Source organism: Anticarsia gemmatalis, chromosome 6, assembly GCF_050436995.1.
Source record: "Anticarsia gemmatalis isolate Benzon Research Colony breed Stoneville strain chromosome 6, ilAntGemm2 primary, whole genome shotgun sequence".
Lineage (NCBI taxonomy): Eukaryota > Metazoa > Arthropoda > Insecta > Lepidoptera > Erebidae > Anticarsia > Anticarsia gemmatalis.
This window is the reverse complement of record NC_134750.1, coordinates 9161414-9188644: the sequence shown is the minus strand read 5'-3', so window position 1 is coordinate 9188644 and position 27231 is coordinate 9161414. Positions and strand designations below refer to the sequence as shown.

Here is a 27231-nt window from a genome sequence, read left to right as displayed (position 1 = left end):
ATCATTAGGTAGTAGACCACCTGTCCGAGACAGATTTGTAAGCATCGCGTGTAAATATCGCGTGATTTCAAAGAGCGTATAATTCGTCAACTACTAAACACGTTTCTGGCACCACAACAATAATTAATTAAAAGTCTTGAACCACCATTGTGTACCTAATTAAGTTTCATTTAATGGCTTTGTTGTATCATTAGATAATCACTCATTTAGAAATCTTAATAGCTCAATCAGTAGTTAATAATTGTCCGTTCTAATATTATCGGCTCAGTGAAAAATACCATTCGGTTTTTGTAACGAAAACGCTTGCACTGTTAGAAGCCTTAAAACTTTATATGGCTATTTAAGAATAATATTTAGGAATTTCAAATTTTGTAATTCGATTTTCTATAAATAATTCGCAGAAATGAGCATCTTCATTAGTACGTAAGCTGCTTTGCTATCTTTGATGTTTAGAGTCAACGCAAGGGTAATGAATCGTTACGATCATTACCGCTACTGTGGGCACTAATTACTGGGATTTTGTCTCTGCCCAAAAAAACACTCGAATTTATGTATGTTTAAATATCAAATGTCTTTAATTAAAGTCCTTGAACACCAATTTAGAGACTAAAATAATTTAAATCCGTAAATTTCAATTAAAACAGTTACATATTTTTTGGGGAAGTATCCCAGCAGTGGGACGACATAGGCTCATAATGTGATTAAATATTATTTAAGATTTTAGCGAATTTCTTAACCAAAAATAAATGAATAAAATATGTTATCAATATTAGATCAAACAGAGTGTCACATTGATCATCACCATTAGATTATTACACAGTACGTTAACTAGCCGTTAATCAATTACAGCAATCAATAATCAGGCCACAATTATTAATTAGTGCAGTTGTACATCTTGTGATTTGATTAATGTACTAACGATTGTGTTCTATTGTCGTAGGATTGACTTCAGTAATCCCAGCACAGACAAGCCGGCGAATCTTGCCAACTCGGCCGTTCTGCGCATGCTTGAAGAGGAGGAACGCAACCGAAGGGGATACCCTAGTGAGTATACGGCTTTATCAAAAATATCACTAACACAAAATACATTTAAAAGCGTGGAATGTAGTCTTTTGAAGTACCAGTGTCTCTACGTAGAGCCGGGAAGTGAAGTGAAGTGTGTAACACGAAAATTAATTAATTTCACAGAAGAAATCGTATTGGTATTGATATCGTAGTAGTACTTACTGTTTTATACTAAAACCTTCAGTTGTTAAAAAAGTTAGTTAATGTGGATGAATTACTTTATTAAACAAACCATCCAAAATTTGTTTGATTCTAATAACTTTTAGGTATAAGAATGGTGGAGTGGACAATCCTAAAGTGTTTCTGTAAATCATGATAATTGAAATGTGACTTTTATTACTGAGTGTACATAATTATATCTTATAAAATAATATAGCACTTGAAACTATTTCTAACGTTTCGTATCCTTGTAGACTGAAAATACTACGTTGAGTTTGTCTATTTTATTCCGAGCCAAACACCTGATGCTTTTCAATATATTACCGCTATAATTCCCACACAGTTCCAACGAACAAAGACTGTGTACTGCTTACTAACTATACTAATATGTTGACCCTGCTTTGTCAGAGTTAGATGAAACCCAAGTGCAGGCGATAATGGACAACATGGTATACATGGACCATCGGTTTGACCGCTACTGGCCACCAGAAAAGACGAGGATGAAATCCGCGAGGAGTTGGGACGGTCAGCTCAACGCTACAGGGAATGTTTATTCACAGTTTATGAAGGCTACCAAAGGTACCAGCTCGGCCTGGTAGATTAGAAGCTTTGACTGTGCCTCGTCATGTACATACCATTTATTCGTAAAACCAGTCAAGTTTTCATTTTTCGGTATCTGTTGTGAATGTAACGCATACATTGTTGAACGATTTATAGGGTGTTCAAACACTGGATATAAAATATGGTTCGGAAATGTCACCATCTTCTTTTAGTGGTCGTATCGTACAACAAAAACATGGTTCACTGCTCAGTAAGAGTTATTTTAAAGAACAGATCTCTATCATAAAACTTATCAATTCCACTAGCCTGTTTACGTAATCCATAAACGTGAAGGTAATTTTTTAATATTTTATCAGTTCTTGCTGGACAGACCACTAGTGCATAATCGCTTTAAATGAGCACATAATTGCAATGTTGGCGTCGATCAACCACGTCTCGGTGCAATCTCCCGACAAGCACGGTAATTATACCATAATCGGCTCGTTGATCGGTGGAAGAATTACGAGTTATATTTTAACGTATAATTACGATACAAGTTTCATGAAACATCGAACTTAGCTTGTTATTAACATGTTTCTAATTCACAGCAAAAACGGCCGAACACTTGCTAATTTTACAGTCAACTAACTTTACAGGAAAGCCCTATCATTGACCAGACGCTATCTGAAACTTGAACAAACACATGACTCACAAAACGTATTATATGAATGAATTATATTTCTGTAGGGTTTAACGTCCTAACATTCGCCTGAGCTTCATGTTCTGCCTCGTCACTGTATTGACAAAAAACCGCCCACTGACGACTGAAACGTTCATTAGTGGAAGTTATTTGGCAAGGATTGGAAAGTATGCAGAATGTGCCTGTACTTTTTATTCGTTGTAGTACTTAGTAGTATTCAGTCAGCGACCAAAGAAGAACGAACAAGATGGTTCAAACAAAGTTTGTGGGTAAAGTGCCGTTTTATTTTTGGTCTAGTGTTAAATCAGGTGTTGTGGTTTAAATACTAAAACATTGTTTATTTAACATTTCGATACCAGATGTCTGAAAAATACCAATGAAGATGTAGGTGTGAAAACCAAGGATTTGTAAAACGCAACTTTAGAATTTTCTAGTTCATGACTCGTGACCTGAATCTGTGTTGTGCTGCATGACATTGTAAATATTGTTATGTACTTGTTGCAGTCACCTAATGTCTTCGTTTTATTTTAGTAAAATAATTACTTGATGATAATACTAAACGCTAACGCAATTTTGAAATATGGATTTTGCGTTTGGAAAATTATAAGACAATATTTTATAATAAAATTTCCTCATTAAATTTATTGAAGACTCGGTTTGTCGAAGTTGTTTGGTGTAATCTACATTCGAATTGATTCATTGTTTAAACCCAGGCAAAGCTGGCTTTTGATAAAAAAAATATGAAGAAGCTTCCTTTGTTTAAAAGCATATTGTAATTTGCTGTTCAATAAGTATCCGAAACATCAATGTATTTTTTTTAGAATAAAGTATCCCGTACTTGTAATTAAATAAAACAGCCGCTTTTTGTTTTAACGCACATTAATTAGGCGATGTTATGTTTGGCGTATATAATGTTACAATCATTCATCAAAAGTTAAAATTTTCATTGTTCTAATAAATTCTAGGAATATTGCACTTCGTGTACGCAAAACCTGGCACCACGAGACAATAAAGATTGTGGAGAATGCGGTTGTTTTTCACGTCGATTAAAAAAATCCTGACCTTGATGCGAGGATTCAAATCTATAAAAGTTTTGTTTGACGTCACTTGGAACTATTTCTATGAATGTTCAGCCCGGTAGGCTCATGAATCAGTCTCTATTATTAAAGCAGGTGCTGAAAATTTACAAACGACAAGAATATGTTTAGTGAATACGTTTTCTCCAGGTGTGCACTATTCTGAGAGGTGTTTTTTATCGCAGAGCGATTACTCATAAAACAAAATGTTCGCCACTGTTTCGTTTGACATTGAAATCATGATACAAAAGTTTAAGGATTCGTTCCTGCTCGTAGGTAAAACAAGGGGCAATACTGAAAAACATAACATCGCATGTCGTTTGGTTTGTTTTTGTATAATTTCTGGTAACGTGAAATTGCTTTCAAAATTTCTAAATTAACGCATTTTGTAACCTTTTATTTTATATATTTCTTTGCATTTCGTATAGAGCCGACAGTTAGACGTTTAATCTAAATATCTTGTACAAGCTTATAACTATTCTATGGCCGGAGGCGACGATCAGCAGTTATGCGGTCCGTTTGTAATTTATGTAAGTACGTCTCATGGCCCAATGGATGAGGTAATTGCGACCGTGTCCCATAATCCCAGTCGGATCAAATTGCTGCACTAATTACTAAGATACCATTTACCGCATGTTTCGTTCCAGAAATGTTTTTATTATTAAATATGATGCACCTAGATCATTTGCGGTGTTATGCAAGTTTTGCAACAGGTGAAATATATTTTCCGTCTTGGTATTTCGTTACAATTTACGACTCATTGTAGTGGGAACGTTGCTAATGGAAATGGTTTTATGCTTCCATTTCAGCAGCTATAAATTATTATTAGCTGAGTGCAGGTGGGAAATGTTCGAAGTCTAGGTTATGGGACGTAAGTAAGTAGGTGTGTCCGACGTGTCCATTTTTCAGAAGATGTAGGTATCAACGGGAGGGAGTGAGGTAGCGAATGAGTGTCCTAAAAATGTGCGGTCTCAAAATATAATATGCTGTAGATATTTGCGCTGCTCCTACACCTGCTTGCGAGCCAAGTAGTCAATCGTAGTGCTCACCGGCCCGCCGGCGGTTGCCGCATCTCACGTTCAAACCAATTGATCAATTAAATAGTGAGTTCCTTATTTATTAAGCATTGCCTACTAGACATCGTGTGCGCGTTTAATTTTTATAATAAGTACGTCTTAATATTTTTTCTTTAAAATAATCATAGATCATGTAAGCTTGAATCATTTAAGAAAATTCAGGTGACTTTGTTTTTGGTCTCTTCCTTTAATTTTTGCGTAGTGATATAATCGTCTAGCTCTAAACTTCAAGAAAATATTACTAGCATGCTTTTATCACAGTGTAATGCAAAGACATTAATTTAATTACTGTTGTAGAAGTTTGCATGCATCCAAGTATGCACAAACGTTTATTTCGGCGGAAACTTGAACAAAGTTCTGCGTAGTTGTAGTTTAGCAGAGCTTCGTTAATACGAGGTAAATTGAAACTCGATCGGCGGCAACATGTCGCGGTTCCAACTTCCAAACAATATTAAAACTGGAAACAACAACATTCGTCAACAAAGACTGTGTTTTGATACGATTATGAACTTTCCAGTCAGGTATTTGAACAATTTCGTAAGTAGGAATTCCTAACCATTTCCTCGACTTGCATGCAGTCTGCATATGTCTGCTACGCGTGACTTTTAACGGTATGCACATTGGCAGACATCGATAGTCAGAAGTTTACATTCCCACCGTCTAGAAATTTCGAGAGGCATCTCAGGTGAACAGATTTTCTCACCGGGCTTTCCTACAGTGTGCATAAAAGCTAATGATAAATTACACTAGACTCTATTTCAGTTGCTCCAACTGACTCACCCCTTAAATTCCAATGCAAATATTTCGAGAAGAAATATGCTTGAGTTCGCTATTTTACGAATAGTTTGAGACACTTAAATTAGTTAGCTTTTGCTTACGTCTGCGTTTACATAGACTATCAATTCCAGTGCCGATTTATTAGCTTGTTTGAGATTTCTGTTTCAACTCAAGCAACATCTGTTTATATAATGCTCAGATTTTACGTAAATACTCACGGAAATATTTTACATACAATTGTTTCTTTTAGACGAACTGCCATCAGTCTATCATCAAACAATACAAATTATTAGTTCTATCAAAAATAGCAAGGTCGTAAATTGATTACCACGAATAAACAGAACATTCCAGATATTTTGAACAAATAACCCTCATAAACCTGTAACAATACTGAAATATCCGTGCAATATAATAAATCAGAATTTGCATATTGTAAACGGAGTTATATCTTGGAAATTATTTTTTTCAATGGTCTGGCGCACTTCCAACAGCTTGGCGGGTCGCGCTAATTTAAAGAGAGATGTGTCATAATAAGTATTTCAAAGTGTTGAACACCGAACAGTCGTGGTCTCCAGATCCGTATCATGCGACGATTGAAGATCGTATGCCCTGATTATACCTATTCCAAGAAAAACATATTTACAGCCGAACGAATGTCACAAAATATTAAAGTGATACCTGTTTCATAACATCAGCCAATTCTATATTTAAAATAACAATATTTCACGCACAAATTGCATTGTTGCAGGCCAGAAGAAAGTAGTTTGGCCACCGGTGCCTGAAACGAACGGATATCATCAAACGCCACAGGTAATTAATATTCAATGAAATTCTAATTACACCATTATAAACTGAGACTCTTGTAAATAGGGGGTTGATTTAGATGCAAATGACATCACAGCTGCACATATCAAAGCTTTAAGGTGGAGGTGGAAAATAATTGCATGCAATAGGGAGCTATTATGATATTATACTGTATGTATTATAAGCTAAATTATAAATCCCTACAGCAACAGAGTCCTGCGTTCAACAACAACGCGGCGCAATCCCCTGCTCCGCAACAACAATACCAGGCCCCTCCCCAACCTCAGTACCATAACCAGCCCCAATACCAGCAGGAGCAGCCTCATTACCAACAACAGCAACAGCAACAGCAGCAGCAGCAGTACCAGGCCCCTCCTTCTCCCCAGCCTCAGTACCAGGCTCCTCAGGCTGATCCGTCGTACTGCGAGGGCAGACGACAGGAGGCCACTGGTCTGAGTAAACTGATCCCTGTCGGTCCCGGCGTGTCCGCTGCCGCCTCCTCCCCCTACCGTCCCGGCCCGCCGTCGCCAGGCATCGCGCAGCCTTACCGCCCGCAACAAAGCCGCTGGGCCCCAGTACCAGCCCCTCTTTCCCCCCAGGTATCATCATAGAAGGAACTTCAACGTCGCCGAATAGTTCTCAAATCTAGTTACATTACTGATTGCATGTTTTTCATTTACTAACACGTTACAGATCTTGTAAGTATCTATGGGTGTTCGCAAACAGCTGCTGTCGTGAAAACGAATATCTAATAACGAAATGCTACGCTTATGTCTGTAAAATTTTCTATTATGAAATCTAGAGTATCTGTAATAGATGACTAAAGTTTCGTTGCTACTTTGCTGGAGTTCTCGTTACTTGTAATAGTTAACTAAATGTCAAGTATATTTTATTCAGTAGTTCTTTAGCTATCTCATAAAAAAAATGCGTTCTTGCGCCAGTTATCCATACACAATAGAAAAAGAATGTTACTCGTACTGATCTGTGTTCATGCATACCTTGGGAAGATGGACTCATAGAAAGAGTATATCTTTTGAAGATGGTTGTCAAAATTAACCACTTAGAGAAACAAATGCAAAGTGGCAACATATTTTTTTTGTATTTTTATTACTCACATGTAGATACACGACTAGAGCACAAAGTTATCTATAAAATTGTATCTAACTGTCTTTTTAGGACCGATTTTTCTGTCCTCAGATATGTGAGGAATAATTTTGACATAGTCAAGATTATAAATAGAAAAATCGGTCCCTAAAGTTGTGGTGTCTGACTGTTCTTTCGGTATACAGCCGCAGCAGGGATCGCAGCCTAAGTATCCGTCGCAGTTGTCGCCACAACCGTACTCGCCACAGCCGCAGTTCTCGCCGTCTCTCTCCGAGCCGGCGTACTCGGCTCCACAGAAGTTTGAGCCACCACCAGCGACTATCACTCTTCGTCAGCAACCGCCTGTACACCAGAGACCGCCCCCGGTCTTCGCTAGTCAACCCGCCACAGCCTCATACAACGGTAAGAAAATGTTCTACGTTGCTACAAAAAGATCAACTAAAAAAAATGACTGTGCTTATTTTGTCCATACGGAATGACACATGTGACTTTCCCATATTTTAAAAGGATTGATTTATTCTGTTAATTCATCTTCGTGTAAAAACAAAAATAAAACTGTTCTCTTTACAATATTTTATGATAAATCGCCTGCCAACTAACGTTGTAAAAATTTAAAAAGATAAGTAGGTGGCAGTTTATTTCTCTGTTGTTTCGGGGATATATTTATTACGCACGTATTTTATTTTTATAAATATTATGATAAGGTGTACTTTTTAGCATTAGAATAAAATTATGTGGCACTTAGTAAAGTCATGTGAGATTTGTGAGAATAGCAATTTTATTTCAGTCGTAGCAATATTAAAGCGCATAAAACAACTGTTTTAAAAGCACTTTCACGAAGAACTTTACATGTTCGTAGGTAGAGGATAGATTATATTGTTAGTAAGAAAGCTTTTTTATAATCTAGCTTTTGCTTTTAAGACTTGTGAGCAATAAGATTTTTATATATTACAACTTGACATACTTACTTGACTAGCTTCACACAATAAAATTGCAGAAGTAAGTACCGCAAGTGTCTGTGAACCTGTTATACCTAATCATCTTGATAGAAAATCACAGTCGAATAGATTTTAACGCAGTAGACAGTTAGGTATATTAAATTTTAAATAACACATTTCAGGCAAAATTATTAGTGTGCGCGATGCACCCTAGGTTTAATAGGGTCGGACAGGGGTTGCAAATAGGATTTGAGTTTCAATTAGTTTAGCTAATGAACCTTTACGTACTCGAATCACGTACTGATTCTATGACGATGATTTTGACCTGACGCATATTACTATACTATTGGTACAGCTTGATATACAGTGTTTTATCAGACTACAATTATGTATTTACGTAATAACAAAAATAAATTGGCCAACGATGAATTATTCTATGCTTAAACCTAAAAAGGTAGAATCTATACTAATATTATAAAGCCGAAGAGTATGTTTGTTTGAACGCGCTAATCTCAGGAACTACTGGTCCGATTTGAAAAAATATTTAAGTGTTAGATAGTTCATTTATCGAGGAAGGCTAGGCTATATATCATCACGCTACGACCAATAGGAGTTGCGTACCAGTAAAAAATGTCACAAAAACGGGGAAAATTATGACTCATTCTCTCTAATGTGACGCAAGCGAAGTTGCGCGGGTCTAAGTAGTAAGCTAGTAACTAAGATATATGGCTTTAGACGTGGCAGTTTTTATAATCATTACGTCTAGCTTTATCTGATTCCGAAGGAGGCCCCAACATGCGTGGAGACCAGAAGTGGCCACCGCAGGCGGTGAGGGAGGCCGTCGCCGCTGAGAACGAGGCCAGGAGGCAGCTGGCCAGGGGTCCAGCCTGCAGGCCACGCAAGGTAACCTACTCCATCTTTCAACAACCACTAACCAGTATATTTCTTCCGGGAAACGGGAATTTAGATCGAGTTATAATGGTGTGAGCAACCTTTAAATATAATCGCTAAACTATGAAAGCTAAATAATGTGCATGCTGTATATAAGCACAAGATTTTTTGCATACCACTTACAGATTCGCTAGTTTACCTCTCCTTATTTTATGATGTTCTTATCATTTCAATGTAAATATTTATATACATTTTTATTCTCACTATAAATATGTATTTTTCACTTTGAATATTACAATGCCTACAAATTAAAACAAAATGTGATAAAATGTTCTGTTAAAACTCAAAATAGGTAGCTCATTAAAAATGAAATGGAAAACCTAAAACTTTATTTTATTATTGGCTAATTACATTTAAGGTTGATTCTCTAACGTTACATTGTGGAAAACCACCTCGTTAGATCTATTCGAAATGAGAGACCTTACAAACGAGTTATATTTATTTAGAAATTGTTTCTTACAAGATAACTTAGAGAATTGATGATCATTTCTAAAGAAAAATGCTGAAGAAAAGTATTGTCTGTTTTAGCTGCGTCAATTTACGCTTGAGGAATTAATTGCCATGAACGAGGCGTAAGCATCGTTCGTCTCAGTCTGTACGTAGCAGGACTTTAATACCGCACTTGTAAGTCGCAGTTTGGGTCATAGTCTCACTGTATGTTTGGACAAATTTTCTATTAACAGTTCCCGGCACTTAGTTAAGGGCATACCTAGCGATAGCGCGAGCACCTAACTCGCAGTAGGCTTTGCAATATCTATTTTTATGTAGGTATACAACTCGGGTGACAAGGAAAACTTCTCAGCTCTATTGCGTTGACAAAAAGTTACTTAAATTAGATTTCTTTTATTACGTCAACATCTCCAATGGTTTAGGTAGGCTGTTGTTGTGAAATATTTCTTTAGTAAATTAAGAGGAAACTTTTTCACGGTACAGGTACTTTCAGTAAAAAGGTCTGCACAAAATATCTACCTGAATGCTCGTATAGGGGAAAAGCAACTTTGGAATAAAATGTCATTCGAAATTTTCTTTATCAATAGAGTTGTATACCTACACTTTCACAAATCCATGTTATTGTAATAAGACTAAAAATCACATACTCGACGACGACATCAATCTACTTCTGTCTCTACAAAGCTTAGCGTTCTAGATATAGAAAATATCATCGATGCATGAATTAGAGTAAGTATTATTTTTCTTCTAAGTTTCTTGAAAACAAACTAAGACCACGAATTTGTCCTCTGGGACAGAGTAAATGGGAACTATACCCAACGCATAAATCATTTTGAAGCATAAGACCTTTTCAGGAGATTCTTATAAAGGAACAAAATATCATTCTACTTATTCTAAACTATTACGCACACTATGTAGATGTGTTAACAGACAAAACCAGCTACTTCATCGCACTGCACTTTCTTGATTCATTTAGCAAAATCATCATGGATGTAGTAACCCTTTTCGGTCTATCTAAAAATAGTCTTCCGGCTGACGTAAATGTGCGGAGAAACAGGGTTCATAGAATTTTGTGCTCTAATTACAGGTGAACAAGGACTATGCCAACTTCTTCGCGCAACACGCTCTGAACCACAACTACCCAGGGTACCGCGCGCCGCCCGGCACACAACACTACGAAGATAACTCAGGCCGATCTTCATACTAAATTAGATCTTAGTATCATCAATATGCCCATCACTAAAAGTATTCACGTAACGTGTCGTCATGTTTCAAATGTTCCACCGCGAATGTGAACACTAGATGCTCCATTCGTTTTAATTATTTTTGTTGACGTTACTTATGTAAGAGTGTCGTTGTCTACGTATCCAATAATTGGGGGCAAAACGTTTGTAACGTCAACAGAAACATCATCTCATCAAAGTAAACATTAAACAATTTAATTGGTACGCTAACACGAAGTCGCCGGGACTTCGACGCGAGTACTTGTATAGGCTTTAGGTATTAAAGTCTTGAGGCATGTACGGATCGGATTACAATCAGTACTTAATGTAGGTTTAATTTATTCTTAACCATTAATTAGAATGTAAGTAAATATATAAACAAAATATATCAAAATAACACTGTCATATTCAACTTCATACATCGCGCTATCAAATTGTTAATCCATTTTTCTTATGATACTCATTGTTTTCGAAATAAATGTGCGGCTTTATACATTGCGAACGTATTCGACGTGGCTTATTAATGAAACTGTAAATAATGCTCAATTGCCAATGTCATAAACTATTTTCTTACAACACCCTGTAGCTGTTTTAAAACCATCATACCAAAAATTATGATGGCTTTAGTTTTTCAAAGAATTATCCATACGCGAAGATGATGTTTATGAAATTGGACTTTAATGTTTAAAATTGAATGCTTCCGCCAAAGTGTAACATTAACAAAATTGGCCAAGCTTATACCTAGTCATGAAGAGATTATACGAATATTTTGTATATAAAATGTTAAACGGCCTTATCAATCTGGTATTTCATTATGTAATTATATTTTAAAATAAATAAATTATATAAAATGCCGATGAGACTTTTATTAATAAACACGTAACCCGCATTTCATAGTGTAGGTACTTCTAATTGTTTTCTCAAGCCTTGTACGCACTAGAAGTTCCTACGTACACGTACATGCGATCTCTTAGGTCATACAAGACTTTACGTGCATGTTCTATGAACACCACACCAACCAAAATGACAGAAATGAGACGCTATAGTGGGTATTAGGGACAAATTTAATAAGTAAAACAACAATTTTGTATGAAAATATTATATTATCATACATTACATATATCGTGTACAAACCACGCCGAGTACCTAGGCTGAGGTGCACTCATAAACGCTTCAAAACAATAACAGCGATTTAGCCAAGCTACATACAGTACTTATGTACAACATGTACAACGTTATAACAAAACTGTAACAATTACAAAAAGAAGCCGTTGTATTGTCGCCGAATGTAGTGATAGCCGTACTTTTAATATCACAGATGTAGCCACTCTATATACATACATGTTTATGGCTACGTCTATCTACCGAACACTTTCAGATACTGATGACACTTGTTTAATTGACACTGCTTAAAGTATTTGAAAATTAAAACTCACAATAATATGAAAGTATAACATCTGAATGAAAAGTTTATAAAAAGCCTTATTAAGTAACCGCTGAAATATATTTAAGTTAATTTAGTCATTACAATCTAAAGGGTAACTTCTTGTGGGTCAATGTTTAAAGTAATAAAGCTCAGTTCCAAAAAACAAGTGTCAATCATATCCATAAAAAACTTCTTAAAACACTAATTTTCTACTTTTCTGTGTAAATAAGTGAATTTTACCCAATACGGACTCACGAGAGAGATCGAAGAATGCTCAGAGTCACAAGTTTTCCTTTTGGGCATTTTCAACCTAGTCTTTACTTCAAGCTCCTTTTATACAAATGTGGTCTGAATAACGAACGTGGTCCTATGTTCATTATTTACACCATTGTACGAGTTTCTTGCAACATACGACTAGCAAACACTTTAATTCCTATGCGCCTACGTATACATACGCATATACGTACGTACAAACGTTCAAACATACAAGGCCAGGTATGAAAACGCCAAATGGCAATCCCTGACACATTTAAGTAAACGGTGATATGATACCAAATAAAAAAACAGAAATAAATTCGCTCCAAAACTGAAGAGGTAGGCTTATTTTGATCAGTTCGTAACACTCGAATCTTGAAGTGTTATAATTATTTTACAACGAAAGAACTCACTATTGAGAACAAGCTACATATCACCTCCAACCATCAATCAATCTATATTTCACCAATTGAACATAAATGCAAATAGTCTTTTTGGAACAACAAATAAAACATTCCTCTATGTAAAAACATGCGTAACACAATTGCTTTATTAGGCTAAAACAATGTATATGAATATCAATATATGGAAAGGCACCTATTCAGAGTATGGTATAAACAGTCACAAAACATTCTTAACGTCGACATCTGACAATTATAAAAAAACTTTATCCTCTCATGTGACAACCTGAATATTTCTCCATTCGCGATACATTTAGTATGCTCGTATTAACGTGTTTTCAGCCCCAACAAAAACCAGTGCTGCGTCATTATCATAAAGAATATGCGGTACTGATCGGTCAGGTCTAAATTTTAAGGAAATATTCAGGTTGAAACATGTGCGATTAAAATGGTACTGAATAATATTATTTCGATCAGTAATCCTAACAGTCATTATGCTAAATGGACTCGCTAAAAACGAAGTTATCGTCTTCGTGTACTTCAAATAATTATTGATAATATAAATTCTAGATACATCACCCATGAAACTGGAACCGTTATGGACAACTTATTTAAAATATCAATTTAGTCAGATTGTTATTAAAAAATCACACACTCAATTAAAATCAATGTTCAATACCAACAATTTAAATTTGAAATGCCACCTACTTATAAAATAAATGCTCGCACATTCAACTGGACGATTTCACGTTTATTCCTCTGATGGATATATATTTGAGAGGCAACATAACATTGTCTTCACTCTACGTTTTGAAGCTCCAGCCTTTTAGTGCAGTGCTCTAGGCACACGGAACACTGACCCTTTTAAATTTGGTAAGTGTCCGATTCCCTTAACATTCGGTGAAATTTCAATTTGCAGTACAACAAGTATCAAACAAGTGAGAATCCCTGAGTTTGTTGGATGGCTTGCATGAGGTGATACTTGAGTCTCTCTTTTGTTTTGTAACGTGGAAGATCAAGGAGGTTGAAGCATGTGTGAGCCACCGGGAAATATCTTTCGTCCGCGACGGCCTGGATTCTAATCTGTAAAAATGATAAATAAATTAGTAATCCACGTATCATGTTGTACTAAAGTAACAAATGTTACTTTCAAATTTTTAATAAATTCTTACTTTAATGTCCTTCATTCCTTGTATCGGCACGCGATCGGTGCCAGTCAAAAACAGTAAGAATTTCTTCTTGTCAGCCAAAGTAAGTTCGTGGAACGTCTCCCAAAACCATCTACAACATAATACAACAATATTATTAGTTTCTATCATATGGGCATATAGACGTCTGAGTTTTAAAACTAATACTGCACACAAAGTGTTCACGCACAAACTTGCGAGTTCTTCTCGAATAACGACCTTTAAAGTGAAAAGAACAAGCATAAACAATTATAAACAGGTCAATAACTGTACAAAAGTAAAAACTTACCTGATCTGTGGATCGGTAGTAGTGTAGCCATTCTTATATTCACAGTTAGTTTCGAATACCTCCCAGTCGTATTCCTCGTTGCCCATAACAACAGACATCAGTTCATGTGACCTAAATAATTCGATTATTCTACCGCCGCACACCTATAAGAAAAGTATCTCCTTCAAAAATCATAGCAATATTTAGTGGCACGTATTGTAGAAACGTATACGAGCTCATACGCTGATTTGAATACAGATGCAAGATTCTGACATACAAATATACGAAACTACATTAAAATGCGCAGACAATATACACGTTTAAACGCATACGCTTCACATTTTAAAACATTTCTCTAAAACTACTTCTAATAATAATTTTTTTGTACTCACCTTCTGAAAACCTTGGTTAAAAGCTTTGAACTGGTTTTCAACCGACTTATTGAGCAGAAAATCTACATACAGCTCCACATATTCTTGTTTGTTTTCATGTGTCACGGGTAAGTTTTCACCGTTTTCCTTCAGAGAATGTACGTGTATTTCGCCGAACACTTCTGTATTTACAGCGAAACATAAGCTGAACACCTGTGAAAAGTTACTCTCCGTATACATAAATATGTAAAAAAAGTTTTTGTCTGTGCATACGACTGGTAACCTAAGTTGAGGTCCTACGTTCGATTCCCAGGTAGGACAAAGTGCCATTGGTATTATACTACTCTATATTAGGTTATTCTCAATAGTAGAACGGGATTTATTAAAGTGGGCATAATATGGGGCTAACATAGTGAACGGCGAAACGCGGGTGTGTTTCATACACCCTCGCCATACCTTCGGGTATAATGAAAATGATGTTATATATCTATTCTAGCTGGCCCGGCAAACGTTGTTTTGCCATAAAAATTAAATAAAAAAACATTGTCCAGCGGACAAAATTGTGAATCTAAACCATTCTCAGATCCCCTTGAACACACACAAAAAATTTCATTAAAATCGGTCCAGTCGTTTAAGAGAAGTTCAGTGACTTACACACTTACAGAAGAATTATATATATAAAGATAAACCATACCGCAAAGAATGTAAAACAATAAAAACGTAAAAAAACTTACATCTTCTACATCCTCGTCCGCATAATCGAGTAAACTTTTCAAGCTATTAGCAAGCGTTGGATACAAGTCCGACAAGTCGTCCAACATAACAGCCTCTCCTAACAGCTTCTTGTATAGTACCAGCGGGAACGGAACGTAGATTATTATAGAATTGTATATGGCTAGACCGTAAATGGCACCTGTGGGAGCAAAAGCAAATGATTTTTACTAAAGAATTGGACTAGTCATTTTAGTTTCTCTTTCCTAAAACCAATACAATGTTATAATGTCGAAAACTTAGTAATCAAGCAAGAAAGGGAACTATATTGCAGATTCGATAAGTTAAAACCCGGAGATATCTTAGAGACATGGGCTATGTGCGATATAATTATTTGTCGCATTCACTCTCATTTAGAGAAACAATATGAGCACCATTGGAACAGTTTGTTAACTATAATTGGCTAAACATTAGGTATCTTATTACACTCACCAATTAAATAGTACATGATGTCATCTTCAAAAGGATTGTTTGAGAACCAAATCATATTAGTTTCTTCAGACTGCTTGAACATACCATACACGGGATCAAAGATTTCTTTCAACAACAACATAAAGAACTCTTTCTTAACTCCGCCGGCGTCTTCTGCTTCCTCGCCGATGAATTCTACCTAAAAGTACCAAATTGAGAAAAATAAAATACCGCCTTCGGTACAAGTTAGTAGAGCTATGCTACGATAAAATAAATATTCTACTTAAATTTGTAAATGAACTTTTAATTATTCAATGTTGCGTGAATGTTTTTATAGTTAAAGCGGTCGAATATAAGATCATCGATCACCACGACCCGGAATACAACTTCTGAGTCGTACTTAGAGTTATTAAGTTTTAATGTAATTTTTATAGCACCCCTTAGTTTTATATTGTATTTTATCTTATCTAATAAATGCCATTAACTAAATAGAATTAAATTAAATTTATATTCTTCAGCGATAACGTATAAATCAAAACTTATTAATACATCTAAAATAAATGTCTACGGAATATCTACATAACTAAATATACTTACTCGTAACGGCTTCTTAAGTTGCGAAGTCTCGTGATTACTAATCTGTGTTACAGTATCCCTCACAATATGGTCTCTCGATACTGTCAAGTTCAAGAACTGATCTCTTTGATACTCATACGTGGGGTCCATGAACAATCTAGTGAACATTTGTGTGGCCGCCCGACTGATCGCGATCTGCATTTGCAACTGTTGATCTATCCTTAGTAGCAAGGATTTGCATTGAACGTCAAACAGGAATGGATAGTTGCAAATGTGTGGGTGACTATACTGAAATGAAATGATAGGTCTTAAAAATATACATTAAAATTTAATTACAGGTAGGACAAGGCTCTTTTTCTGTAATGTGAAAAAGTTTGTGTCTGTGTTTACCACGCTGATTGTGTGCAAGTTGGGAACTTTGAAACGATATCGATGTTAACTTTCCAAAATGTTGCTGCTTTTTGTAGACTATTCGCCAGAACATATGAATAAGCAGTAAATCAGTTACTACTCTTTAAAAGCCGACACTTGAAAAATAAATTTAACTACTTAAATATATGGTTACTATTGAATTTGATTCATCTTATTAGTCGAGATAATGTCACGCAAGAAAATTTACATACTATCTTATTGTTGTACTCACCGTATGATCTGAAAGCCAGCTAATATAATCGGCCGCAATATCAACATGGTTACACAAGTCGTCTACAAAGAAGCACTCAGCTGGTATCTTTGGCTTCTTCGGATTAGCAAAGTTGATCTTGTACAACGACGACAAAGTGTTAAGAATCTGTATTATACTATGGCTGAAGTAAATTTTCTAGAAAGGAGAAAAGTTTTCGTTAACCCTTACTTTTAATGATGTTTTTGTCTTTTTCTATCCTACATCGAAAGCGCTAAGAGGGAGAGAACAATACATTAGTCAACTGTGATGATAATAAATAACTTTTGAAGTGAAGGTGAATAATCATTTAAGTTCAGTGCAGTTGTAGTGATTTCAGTGCAGTTAAAATAATTGCAGGAGCAAATAAGGAACTAAACAGAAAACTAAATTAACTATTAAAGAAGGAACTAAACAGGAAAACAATAAGTTTAAAGCGTAATTCACACAGAAGGCGAGTGCGTGACGGGCGCAGGTCGGGAGTACGGCGGGTTTAATAAGGTACTTGAATTCATATGACGATACGTTCTCGACCCGCACATACTTTCTGTATGAATTCACTTTAATTACAATTCTGGTGCAATTAGCTACTATTATACGAATTCGGTACCTTGTTCGTGGTCACGGCAGGCTGCCTCAGTTCAAACACAATAACACTTTTGAAAATATCAACTAGCATTTCAAAGTATTCTGCTGTTTGAGATTCCCACCATAGATTTACTAATCTCTGTGCTTGAGCTGTTAGGTTGTTGAAAGCTTCTGCAAATGGGCCCTAGAAAACAGACAATGGACAATCACTTAATGCAATAATATAGTTATAAGAAACAGGTGCTTGTAGCTCGATTCTCTATTACTATCGACTACCGACAACCGTCATGACATCGAGAAATGTTGTATAAAAATCTGATTAGCGCCTCTGACGGGCGTCGTAGAAATTATTTAGGCAGTACATTTTAAATGTCAAACTTTCGATACTCGACAGTACCGACTGTACAGAATCGCGGCTAAAATTAATTCGTCTGCGTTAGTGGTGGCTTCAGTAAACGGTGGACACATGATCGCAAATAGCTGAAGGATCTATAATAAACTGAGTCAATAAAAAAAATGTTTTACCTGTAATTCTACGTGTCGTCTCGGGTTACGCATTTCATGATACAATGGTAACATGAGGAACATTCTGAGCGCTTCAGCATCAGGCGGAGATACTTTCATCTTCTTTATTATATTTTCTGTTAGGTTATTGAATATCTGGAAATAAAGGAAGCATCTAAAATGAAAATTTTCAGCAAGGTGTATTAAATAATTCACAATTTTTTTTTATAAATGAAATATAACAATTGTCGAGAGTTCGCATTCAATTCAATACTGGCTTTTTGTAGATTTTCAAACATCGAAAATTTACAAAAAGCCAGTATTTAATAAAAACTCACCAATTCCTTGATAGTAGAGTTCTCAAATCTGCTAACAAGTGTGAAGGCTTCCTCAGCTTTCTTCAAGTCGACGCCATGCACTTTAGTATTGCAGCCGAAATGAGCATTGTTCGGGACAAGGAAAGAACCGTTTATGCACGCTAGGGAACCAAAAACAGTCTCGAGGTATGCTAGTAAATCCTGAAACAATAAAAAAATATGTTAAGTTTGTTTAGTCATTGAGAACCAATTTCCATTTTACATACTTTCAGCGAAGCAAAAAATAAAAATATTAATTCGAATTATTCTTTGTATGCTAAAACAATCAGTGTACAAAAATTGTTGTTTATAATAAAAGTGCAGTGCAGAGCAGTGGGGAGAAATTAAGTCAACATGACATGACGATGATGAAAGGAAATTGAGCTCATGTCTTACCTGATTAACCACATCATCGTCTTTAAACACTTCACAGGCAGCTAACTTAGGTACGGTCAACGTGACAATCTGTTTCGTATGATCCGGCTGACGGAAGTCCGACGGGCTGGACTTCTCTGAAGACAACACTAGGAAGCTATGGTCACCGCCAGCGAACACCTTGATAGGGCCCTTGAAGATATCAAGAGGAAACTGCAAAGAAACGAATATTCATTTGCAATAATTCATTTCATTATACGTTTGTTTGTTCTAACTACGGTGCACAAAGCTACCACCGATTTATACATGCCATACTTTAAATAGATTTAATATGATAGTTAAATTGAATAGATAAACCCATTATCGAACGCCGAGAAGACAAAGACGCGAAGAGATTTCATACAAAATATTGTGTTAAAAACTAAAGAGGAATAATAAAGCAGGATATATGGATAGAAAAAGTGGGTTTGTGAATGAATTATCAAGACTATAAATAATGTTTTTTTTTATATAGTTAATTACAAATCTATTTCTATAGTAGTTAGGTAAGATAGTTTTTGAATCTGGCTAGTATCTTAGTTATTTTTTTGTTTTTGGAATCTTAATGACACAATTTGTATAGAAATCGAAACAACGCTCTGCCTTGGCGATAATTGAACCCCAAAAATCAGAAAGGTAAGAACTATTTATTGTACAACAAATTTTATGCACAACTAGTTTTAACTTGTTTAATTAATCACGAATACACGTATTATAACATATTATACATGTATGTTATCGTACAATAAGTATAATAATACATTTTCAAAAATACATATGACTCAACATTTAGTTTGGAACCGCCCGCGGCGCTAGTGCGACCAAATGTCATCGAACTCTCCACCTTCGGCTTCTTCTTAAGCTAAAGAAGAATTATCCAAATTAATTATGCACACAAACAAATAAATCAATTTAAAAAGCTATTAACTAAACATAAATGTTGGAGCCAAAACGATAATTGCTAAGAGAACCTTTTGTGTCATGCGTGTTTCATTCATAGAGCGTTTTAACATAAAAGGAACCCTAATTTTGGAAACTAAATAGCCTAATAAAAATAAGAAACTAATAGGGGCTACAAAAATAAAGTTAGTGCTACACACAACTAACAAGAAGGCCTTACAGCATGTCCTGCATATTTACCTTATTCTGACCAGCGTTTTCAGTCTGCATCGAAAATAATATTGTTAAGTTATAGCATATAATGAAATTTACTTTGTATATTTTAGAGGCAAAACCTTTTAAAGCGAAGGAATTTAGTAGTTATATTTTCTATTTTGTTTATGGTATTAAGATTGACGATTAAAATATAAGCAGTTAAAAGTGATATACATAATAATATGACGTCAGCATTGCAACAGAAATACACAATAGAGTAAGAGAAACGTTTTATGCAGGAAAATCAATAACATCACCACACTAAGGAAACAAAGTTCACAAATTAATTACTGTTATCATTAATTACTGTTATCATTAATTACTGTTATCATTAACCACAGTTAAATTAAAAATAATTGGCAGGACAATTTCGCAATAAATCACGTAAAATTTAATTTATAATTTTCAATTAGATATAACCGAATCTCATTGACAACAAATAATAATAACTGATGTATACATTTAGCCCCAAAAATCTTATAACGTTATTACAATCACCTAGCAATTAGCATCCAACCAAAACGCAATTAATAGCAGCAATGACATACAAAGCGACAAAACAAAAGCATATCAACAAAAGCAAGAGGGTATGATGCGGTCATTCACCTCTGTTAAAGGTATGGACTCACCGGCGACTCGTCGTTGGGTGTGAAGGGTACGGGCGTGGGCACAAGCGCGAAGGCCATGTGCGGGCAGCCGAGCTGGCCGCGCGCGCCGTACCCGCACGCCAGCACGCGGTCCCCCACGCGACATAGTACGTGCCGCCGTCCGCATGCTACCTGCGTCACTGTGCTGCCCATCAGCTCCATTATCTGTCAATATTAGATCGTTTTTAATAACTATTTTAATGAATAGTGATCTTCGCCGTATACCAGTTCAGTACTGGATTTTAAATAAAAGTTAGAGAGTATAACAATGATGTAGTTCTTCTTTCTTTCTTCCTTCTGAGAAACATCCATACGCCAAACTGTTATAATATATCACGTCTAATTTGAACAATTACTGTAGACAATATTTAATAGTTTTCTTTCATATGTACTGTGAATCGCAAAATAAAATTGATATTAATGTTTCCCATACATGGGTGGGATTCAAAGATGACATCATAGCATCGAATGTAAATAAATGCATTATACATGAAATTGGACGTATGAATTTAGGCGCGAGGTTGATGAATACATGAATTTTAAATGAGTGCAATGTTCGCTTATGTATAAGTTATGTCATTACGTCATAGCATATGCAGAGTTTATTCACATTGGGACCTGATACCATTTAGAATCTGTATATAGCATATGAGAGGTAACGCGATGGTTTTATTATTTCCCCATTATTGCTAGTAATTTTGATAAGGAGATCTACGAAGAGATTTGAAGTAGACTTTACCTTTCTAGGAACGAGTTCATCCTTAGTAGTACCATGGCCTGTTTGTCCGTATTCGCCTGTACCACACGTGAACACGCCGCCGTCCAACGTGAGAAACACTGTGAAATCTTCACCGCACGCTATGTGACATACCTGCAAGTAAGATGAGAGATTAACATCACTTTTATTAGACAGAAAATGTTTACATACAATTTTTTTTGGTAGTATTTAATATTAGGTATAACAAAAATAATTTGTTATGATTTGAACTTTGAATTTCCAGAATGACAATTAAAAATCAGTTTAGTAAACTCTGATGACGATAATCAATAATGCCGGTGCAAAAATGAAAGGTTTTTTATGTTCTAGTTAGCGTTGTAGTCTGCTCTTAATAGCTACGCTCATATATTCTAGTTTCTAGGTAATGAGGTCAACTTACAGATCATGATGACTGTACCTTAACATTTCTTAAAGTTTTCAAATGATACGGGTAACATTTGTTCTCTCTATCCGGCAGTCCCAGTTGGCCGTGTGAGTTTTTGCCCCACCCAAATACAGCACCTGACCTGTAAATTGATGCATATCTTTTAATACCTTAATTCAAGATACCTCCCCACACCAAATAACGAACCTTGTTATGGGAACTTTTACAAACATACAAGTATAGAGGGAAAATTACAACGAGACCCAAGTATTGAGATTGTTCCATGTGGGAATAGAACTAATGATGAAGACCGCTGAGAGCAGTAAAATGTAACGCTTAAATATTATGCCATAGACGCAGTAAGTAAATACTAGCATACTCACTTCACAAAGTAAATAAAACAATTGTGTGATTCATAGTAATTTCCGGTTAATATGTATCGTATCAGTAATTTGAAAAGGATTTTCTCCTTAGTCTTAAAAATTAAGTGACTATATGTTAAGGTATTCGAAAGGTATACTCTTATCACTGTTTTCACGGAAATCGGTATTGAAATTTATGAAATCATGGGCAATTAAAAACTTGAGCAATTAAACCGTATTGAAAATCAATTTACTGGCAAACAGGGGCTTCCCCGGCTATTGGAGTTGCCTTACGTAAATAAAATATTTATTACTGTTTAGCGTGTAGGAACTATAAAAGCTGAAGCTTTTTACAGATAGCAAGTAGAACATTGAAGATACTAGATGTCCTTTTCTTAAACTCTTGAGTAACCTAACCATACCTATAATAATAATGCGATAAAAAGTTTTTATTTACCTTCATAATAATAACTATCAAGTATCAACGCTATACTGTTAAGCAAATGTAGACTTCCAGAAACTGCGGTTTAGTAATCATCACCGCAAACAATGGTGATAAGACTTAACTGCCTCACTAATTTTGTCAACTCATAATAATATAATGTCGAAAAACGAACGCATCATATGTTCCGTAATGTAGAATGTAACGGGAAATTTGAAAAACTTTAACAATAATATACTCTTAAACTGTATCTTCATAATTAAGACACAATCATTGAAAAAGGAAAGAATACACTAGAATTTTAAGGTTCGTCAACTGTCGATGTAATTCGATCGAAACGTTGGGCAACAAATAAAGTATAGTAACCTTCAAAATTTCATCGCGTTTAAGACCCGTTTAGCAATTTAGTATTATGTCTAAATACTGTATCATTTACTATGTTCTAGTTTTACGAAATTTAAATTCCGTATTCTGTCTCTACAATTTGCGTAACATTTACAATGATATAGACTTTCTAGTGCAGTCCAGCTGAAGCTCGCTCAGTTGATAAATGTGATGATTGATTCGAATTATTGAAGGTAATATAATAGATTGAATTGCAAAATATATAAACACAGCAATATTATAGGTAGGTACGGCATGTGTTTTTATGTAATACGAAACAATAGTAAACATGTTAATGTATTTTTTGCGCTTTTTAAAATGATTTGCAAGTAATTGGATGGTTAAATAATTGCATTCTAATTGAATTAGTCTACAAGCAAATATTGCTGACAGCTTAGAAAGTAACAAAGTATTAGTTATGTACTAAGAATCTTACTCAAATAACTCATTACACATAAGAACAAATATTTACATGGCAGCTTAACAAGGATAAGTATAGACTTGCGTTCAAAGTTTAATTTATTATCGTTCATACGAATTGAGTAACAAATGAGATAGTAGCTAATTATAATTTTTTGGTTCGTCCAATTTGGAACTAATCTACTGATACAAATTATATTACTTTAAATTAGGTCAAATAATGTTATTGTTTTTATAATTGTCATATCATGCTATCAATTGCATACGTCATGTTTGAAAGTAAAAAGATAAACATATCTTACTTAGATAAGGCGAATGTGTGATTACTACCGCAGGCAATCAACGCAATAGGAACTCCTAGCAGTGAAGTGATGGGTTGCGGGATCATTTCCTTGTTTGACATGGTTCCCAGACCGCACTGGCCGTAGCTATTTGCACCCCACGAAAATAGATCGCCATCTAAAAACAAATATATAATATGAGTTTACGATTTCATTTGCTTTTGTAAAACAAAGTTGCTATATTATGGGATTCGTAGAATAAAACTCTATGCAGCAGTATCGCTATTTTATTTGTAGACGAAACTAACGTATTTGAAATACGTTGCGTTTAGACACATAAATAATCATCAATGTTTCACATGATTTGTACTATCATATGCATAAATAAGTATGTTTTTCCATGCTGAAATCCTCATGGTATTTTTTAACTTTTAAACTCTCGCGTTGCATGTTTAATGTATAATAGAATACGGGAATTAACGCGAACACGCATTTTACCTTAAAATGCCTAACGTTTCGGCGCAGGTTGCACTCGCCGTGGTCCCAGGCAGACTCAGTCTGCCTGGGACCACGGCGAGTGCAACCTGCGCCGAAACGTTAGGCGCCTCATGGTATTGTTTTCAGATTAGTTTTGAATTTACGGATTTATTTCATAGGAAACGATAAGGGGCGTAACCCCGTTAGTTGATTCTATGCCCACATACTAACGCATCATAGGTACCTTTGTATGCTTTAGGTCTGCTGTATAAACCTATTGTATAACATTCAAAAGACTGCTATTCAAAGAACTAGCTGCCGAGACGAATTTGCTGACAAATGTAAATAAAATGTCATGCTTTCATGAACAACTGTTTTTGTTGCTATGTATTCATATGATACAAATACTAATAGGTATAATACTTACTATTTGTCAATGCTATTGAATGATACGCGCCGCACGCAATCTGTATAACGTTTCTAGTTGCGAGGCCTTTGACGAATTTTGGTTTGTCTTGAGCATGAGTGCCTAGGTTACTGCCCAACTGGCCCATACTGTCTGAGCCCCAACTGAAAAGCTGACCCCATTCATCAAGAGCAGCTGAGTGTTGCATCCCACATGCAACTGCTGATATAGTGCAGTCTTTAAATGTCTCGACTAGAGCTGAAAATGTAGATTGCATTAGAATAAGCATTTTGTCATAATAGACTTTGTGACATAGTGGACTTTAGTATAGATAAATTGACTACAAAGTACAAGCTACATGAACTGTGTATCACACAAATATTGTTCCACAATGAATTGACTCCACCAAGTAAACTAGATATTGCATGCTGACTACAACATTGTATTGTGACTTGTTTATCAATATAGAAAATTATAATCTCTTGCAGATGTGGCCAGAGTTGTGTAACATAATAAATGAATAAAACAGAATGTCCCAACCATTCCCATGTTCGTTTTACATAGGTCAAGGAGTTTAATAATGTGTGCATTTATAAATAATTCATGAAAATCCAGATCTCATTTCAATTACATGTATCTGTTAAATTACTATTGCAATAACACCTTTTCTACAGATAAGGGTTTAGTGATAACACTACATTCACCTCTTCTGACCTAGAGTCCATTATTTGATATCATAATCAGATAAAATTATAATATGCCTTCCATAGATGACATACAATTTCTCATAAAAGTTCATAACCCAATCACTTGAGATACATATGTTGGATAGTCATTAAAATAAAGTTTCTCTTATTTCAGGCTACTCATTATTATTTTAAAAAAGATAGGTACATGTTATTTATTAGTTTTTTATGAAAAAAAAAAACACTTTTAAAATAATAATATCAGTCATACATGTATTTTTTTTTCTAATAATAATAGTTTATTGAATAAGTAATAACTGTTGCTATAGTCATGTTAAACAAATGAAAAGTCAATCTACATTGAAAAGAAACTTGCATCCACAGTAATAACTCAATTAAAGACAACATTCACAATACAGAACATAAGAAAGGTATTTAACTGTGTGTTTATTGCAAAGTTAACTTCTTTGTGCTAGGTAATTTTATACAGGTGAGTATCATGTTACAAATGGGACAGAAAGTCTTGTGCAATACTCTGAAATATTTCATAATTCATCCGTATAACCCTGAAATCTTGATTTTTCAAAAATAATATACCTATCATATTATTATTTAGATTTAGATTAGTGAAACTAGTATTGTTATTATTTTTACAAAATTCTAAATCATTCTAAATCATTCTAGATCATTCAAGGTGTAAATAAATCAGTCTATACCATAGATAATTTTTAGTACCTGGATTTTTTCCCTCTCTGTTTTCAGTGTGTCTTCCTAACTGCCCCACTTCATTATTTCCACATGAGTACAGGTGGCCACTGTTTGTCAAATACATTGTATGGAACTCTCCAGCAGCTACAGCTTTCAAATGATTGCTCTCTCTCCATTTTGATAGTGTTGGTTTTATCACCTGATGATATAAATAAAACAATTTTTTTTTAATATTTGTGAATATTTTTTTAATTTACTATTCATAAATCACAATGATAAATATTGATTTAATAATATGCTAATTATTTAATGCATCAGCTTTGATATAAAAAGGCATATGTGTAAATGTACCTATGAAAATATTTTTTTCAAATAACAGCGGATTAATAACACGCATGTATTATTATACCTTGCTGTAAAATATTTTATTATACTTTCTAGTACACCACCCATCCTGCAAATCCAATTTAGTAAACATAATTAATAGTTTATCTGAAACAAGGTTACTGGCACTATCTAATAAAAGAGCAGTAACTTACCAAATCTAAAGTATCTGGTCCTTCCACACACAATTCGTGATGAGTAGCATTACCCCAACAAAACATTTTGTGCTATTTTATCAATGACTTTTAAATTTTACAACACAACTTTAATATAACCTCTACTGCCGATCCAGATCAGTCTGATTTAGAGGTAGTTAGGAATTTGGTAGATGTATCTAAGCCGATAATTTCACACTGTAAATTTTATTGCGACATTGTGGATAAATATATTAAAAAAAGACATTTTCAAAAAATCGAGAACAATCTTTCAACTTTAATTTGTCAGTTGTCAATGCCTTGTCAATTTCGCTATTTAACTGCGTTCAGTGATTTCCATATCTTGTCTAGATTTGAGTGTCTTTACTCTGCATTCACATTTTATGAACGTATTTTAACAATTATTTTTATTTTGTTTGCAGCTTTCATAACATGAATAATATCTGAGTAAGATAGGTATTAAAAATTCATCATTCACCAATTTGATGTTATTTATTATGAGCAAACATAAAATTTTTTATTTTATTAAA

General features: G+C 34.9%; 2 protein-coding genes across 10 annotated transcripts in view; one reads left to right on the top strand and one right to left on the bottom strand.

Annotated features, from left to right (window-relative positions):
* Positions 1 to 11718, top strand: part of LOC142973709 (uncharacterized) — a 29742-nt gene extending 18024 nt beyond the window's left edge. For 2 of the 8 annotated variants that reach the window (XM_076115671.1, XM_076115675.1), the window contains 7 exons: positions 941 to 1044; positions 1633 to 1803; positions 6142 to 6203; positions 6404 to 6796; positions 7487 to 7703; positions 9006 to 9142; positions 10728 to 11718. In XM_076115671.1, coding sequence (XP_075971786.1) covers positions 941 to 1044; positions 1633 to 1803; positions 6142 to 6203; positions 6404 to 6796; positions 7487 to 7703; positions 9006 to 9142; positions 10728 to 10847 — 1204 coding nt within the window. In that variant the 3' untranslated portion in view covers positions 10848 to 11718. Of the gene's footprint in view, positions 1 to 940; positions 1045 to 1632; positions 1804 to 6141; positions 6204 to 6403; positions 6797 to 7486; positions 7704 to 9005; positions 9143 to 9718; positions 9815 to 10727 lie in introns of all 8 variants that reach the window. The other 6 variants (XM_076115676.1, XM_076115677.1, XM_076115674.1 and 3 more) reach the window with 5 other exon arrangements.
* Positions 11719 to 11946: 228 nt separating this feature from the next.
* Positions 11947 to 27004, bottom strand: Herc4 (HECT and RLD domain containing E3 ubiquitin ligase 4). Of its 2 annotated transcripts, XM_076115669.1 has the most exons (20): positions 26702 to 27004; positions 26190 to 26361; positions 24790 to 25026; positions 23907 to 24063; positions 22030 to 22138; positions 21594 to 21725; positions 20837 to 21019; positions 19840 to 19914; positions 19035 to 19226; positions 18621 to 18800; positions 18304 to 18438; positions 17801 to 17962; positions 17173 to 17349; positions 16551 to 16817; positions 15975 to 16152; positions 15506 to 15684; positions 14793 to 14984; positions 14422 to 14564; positions 14118 to 14226; positions 11947 to 14028 (listed from the first exon to the last, which is right to left on the bottom strand). In XM_076115669.1, the coding sequence occupies exons 1-20, from the start codon at positions 26765 to 26767 to the stop codon at positions 13876 to 13878; spliced, it is 3198 nt and encodes a 1065-aa protein (XP_075971784.1). In that variant the 5' UTR covers positions 26768 to 27004; the 3' UTR covers positions 11947 to 13875. The 2 variants fall into 2 exon arrangements, with proteins under 2 accessions (XP_075971784.1, XP_075971785.1); XM_076115670.1 differs by lacking the exon at positions 19840 to 19914 and having other exon boundaries at positions 26702 to 27003.
* Positions 27005 to 27231: the final 227 nt, after the last annotated feature.

Bases quoted from the DNA above. Each gene is read 5' to 3' on its own strand.
- Herc4 (XM_076115669.1), bottom strand. From the start codon at position 26,767: ATGTTTTGTTGGGGTAATGCTACTCATCACGAATTGTGTGTGGAAGGA. The intron at 16,818-17,172 runs GTGAGTACAACA...ATTTCATTTCAG, and splicing joins GCTGGCTTTCAGATCATACG to TATAGTCACCCACACATTTG. The intron at 14,029-14,117 runs GTAAGAATTTAT...TCATTTTTACAG, and splicing joins AAGGAATGAAGGACATTAAA to ATTAGAATCCAGGCCGTCGC.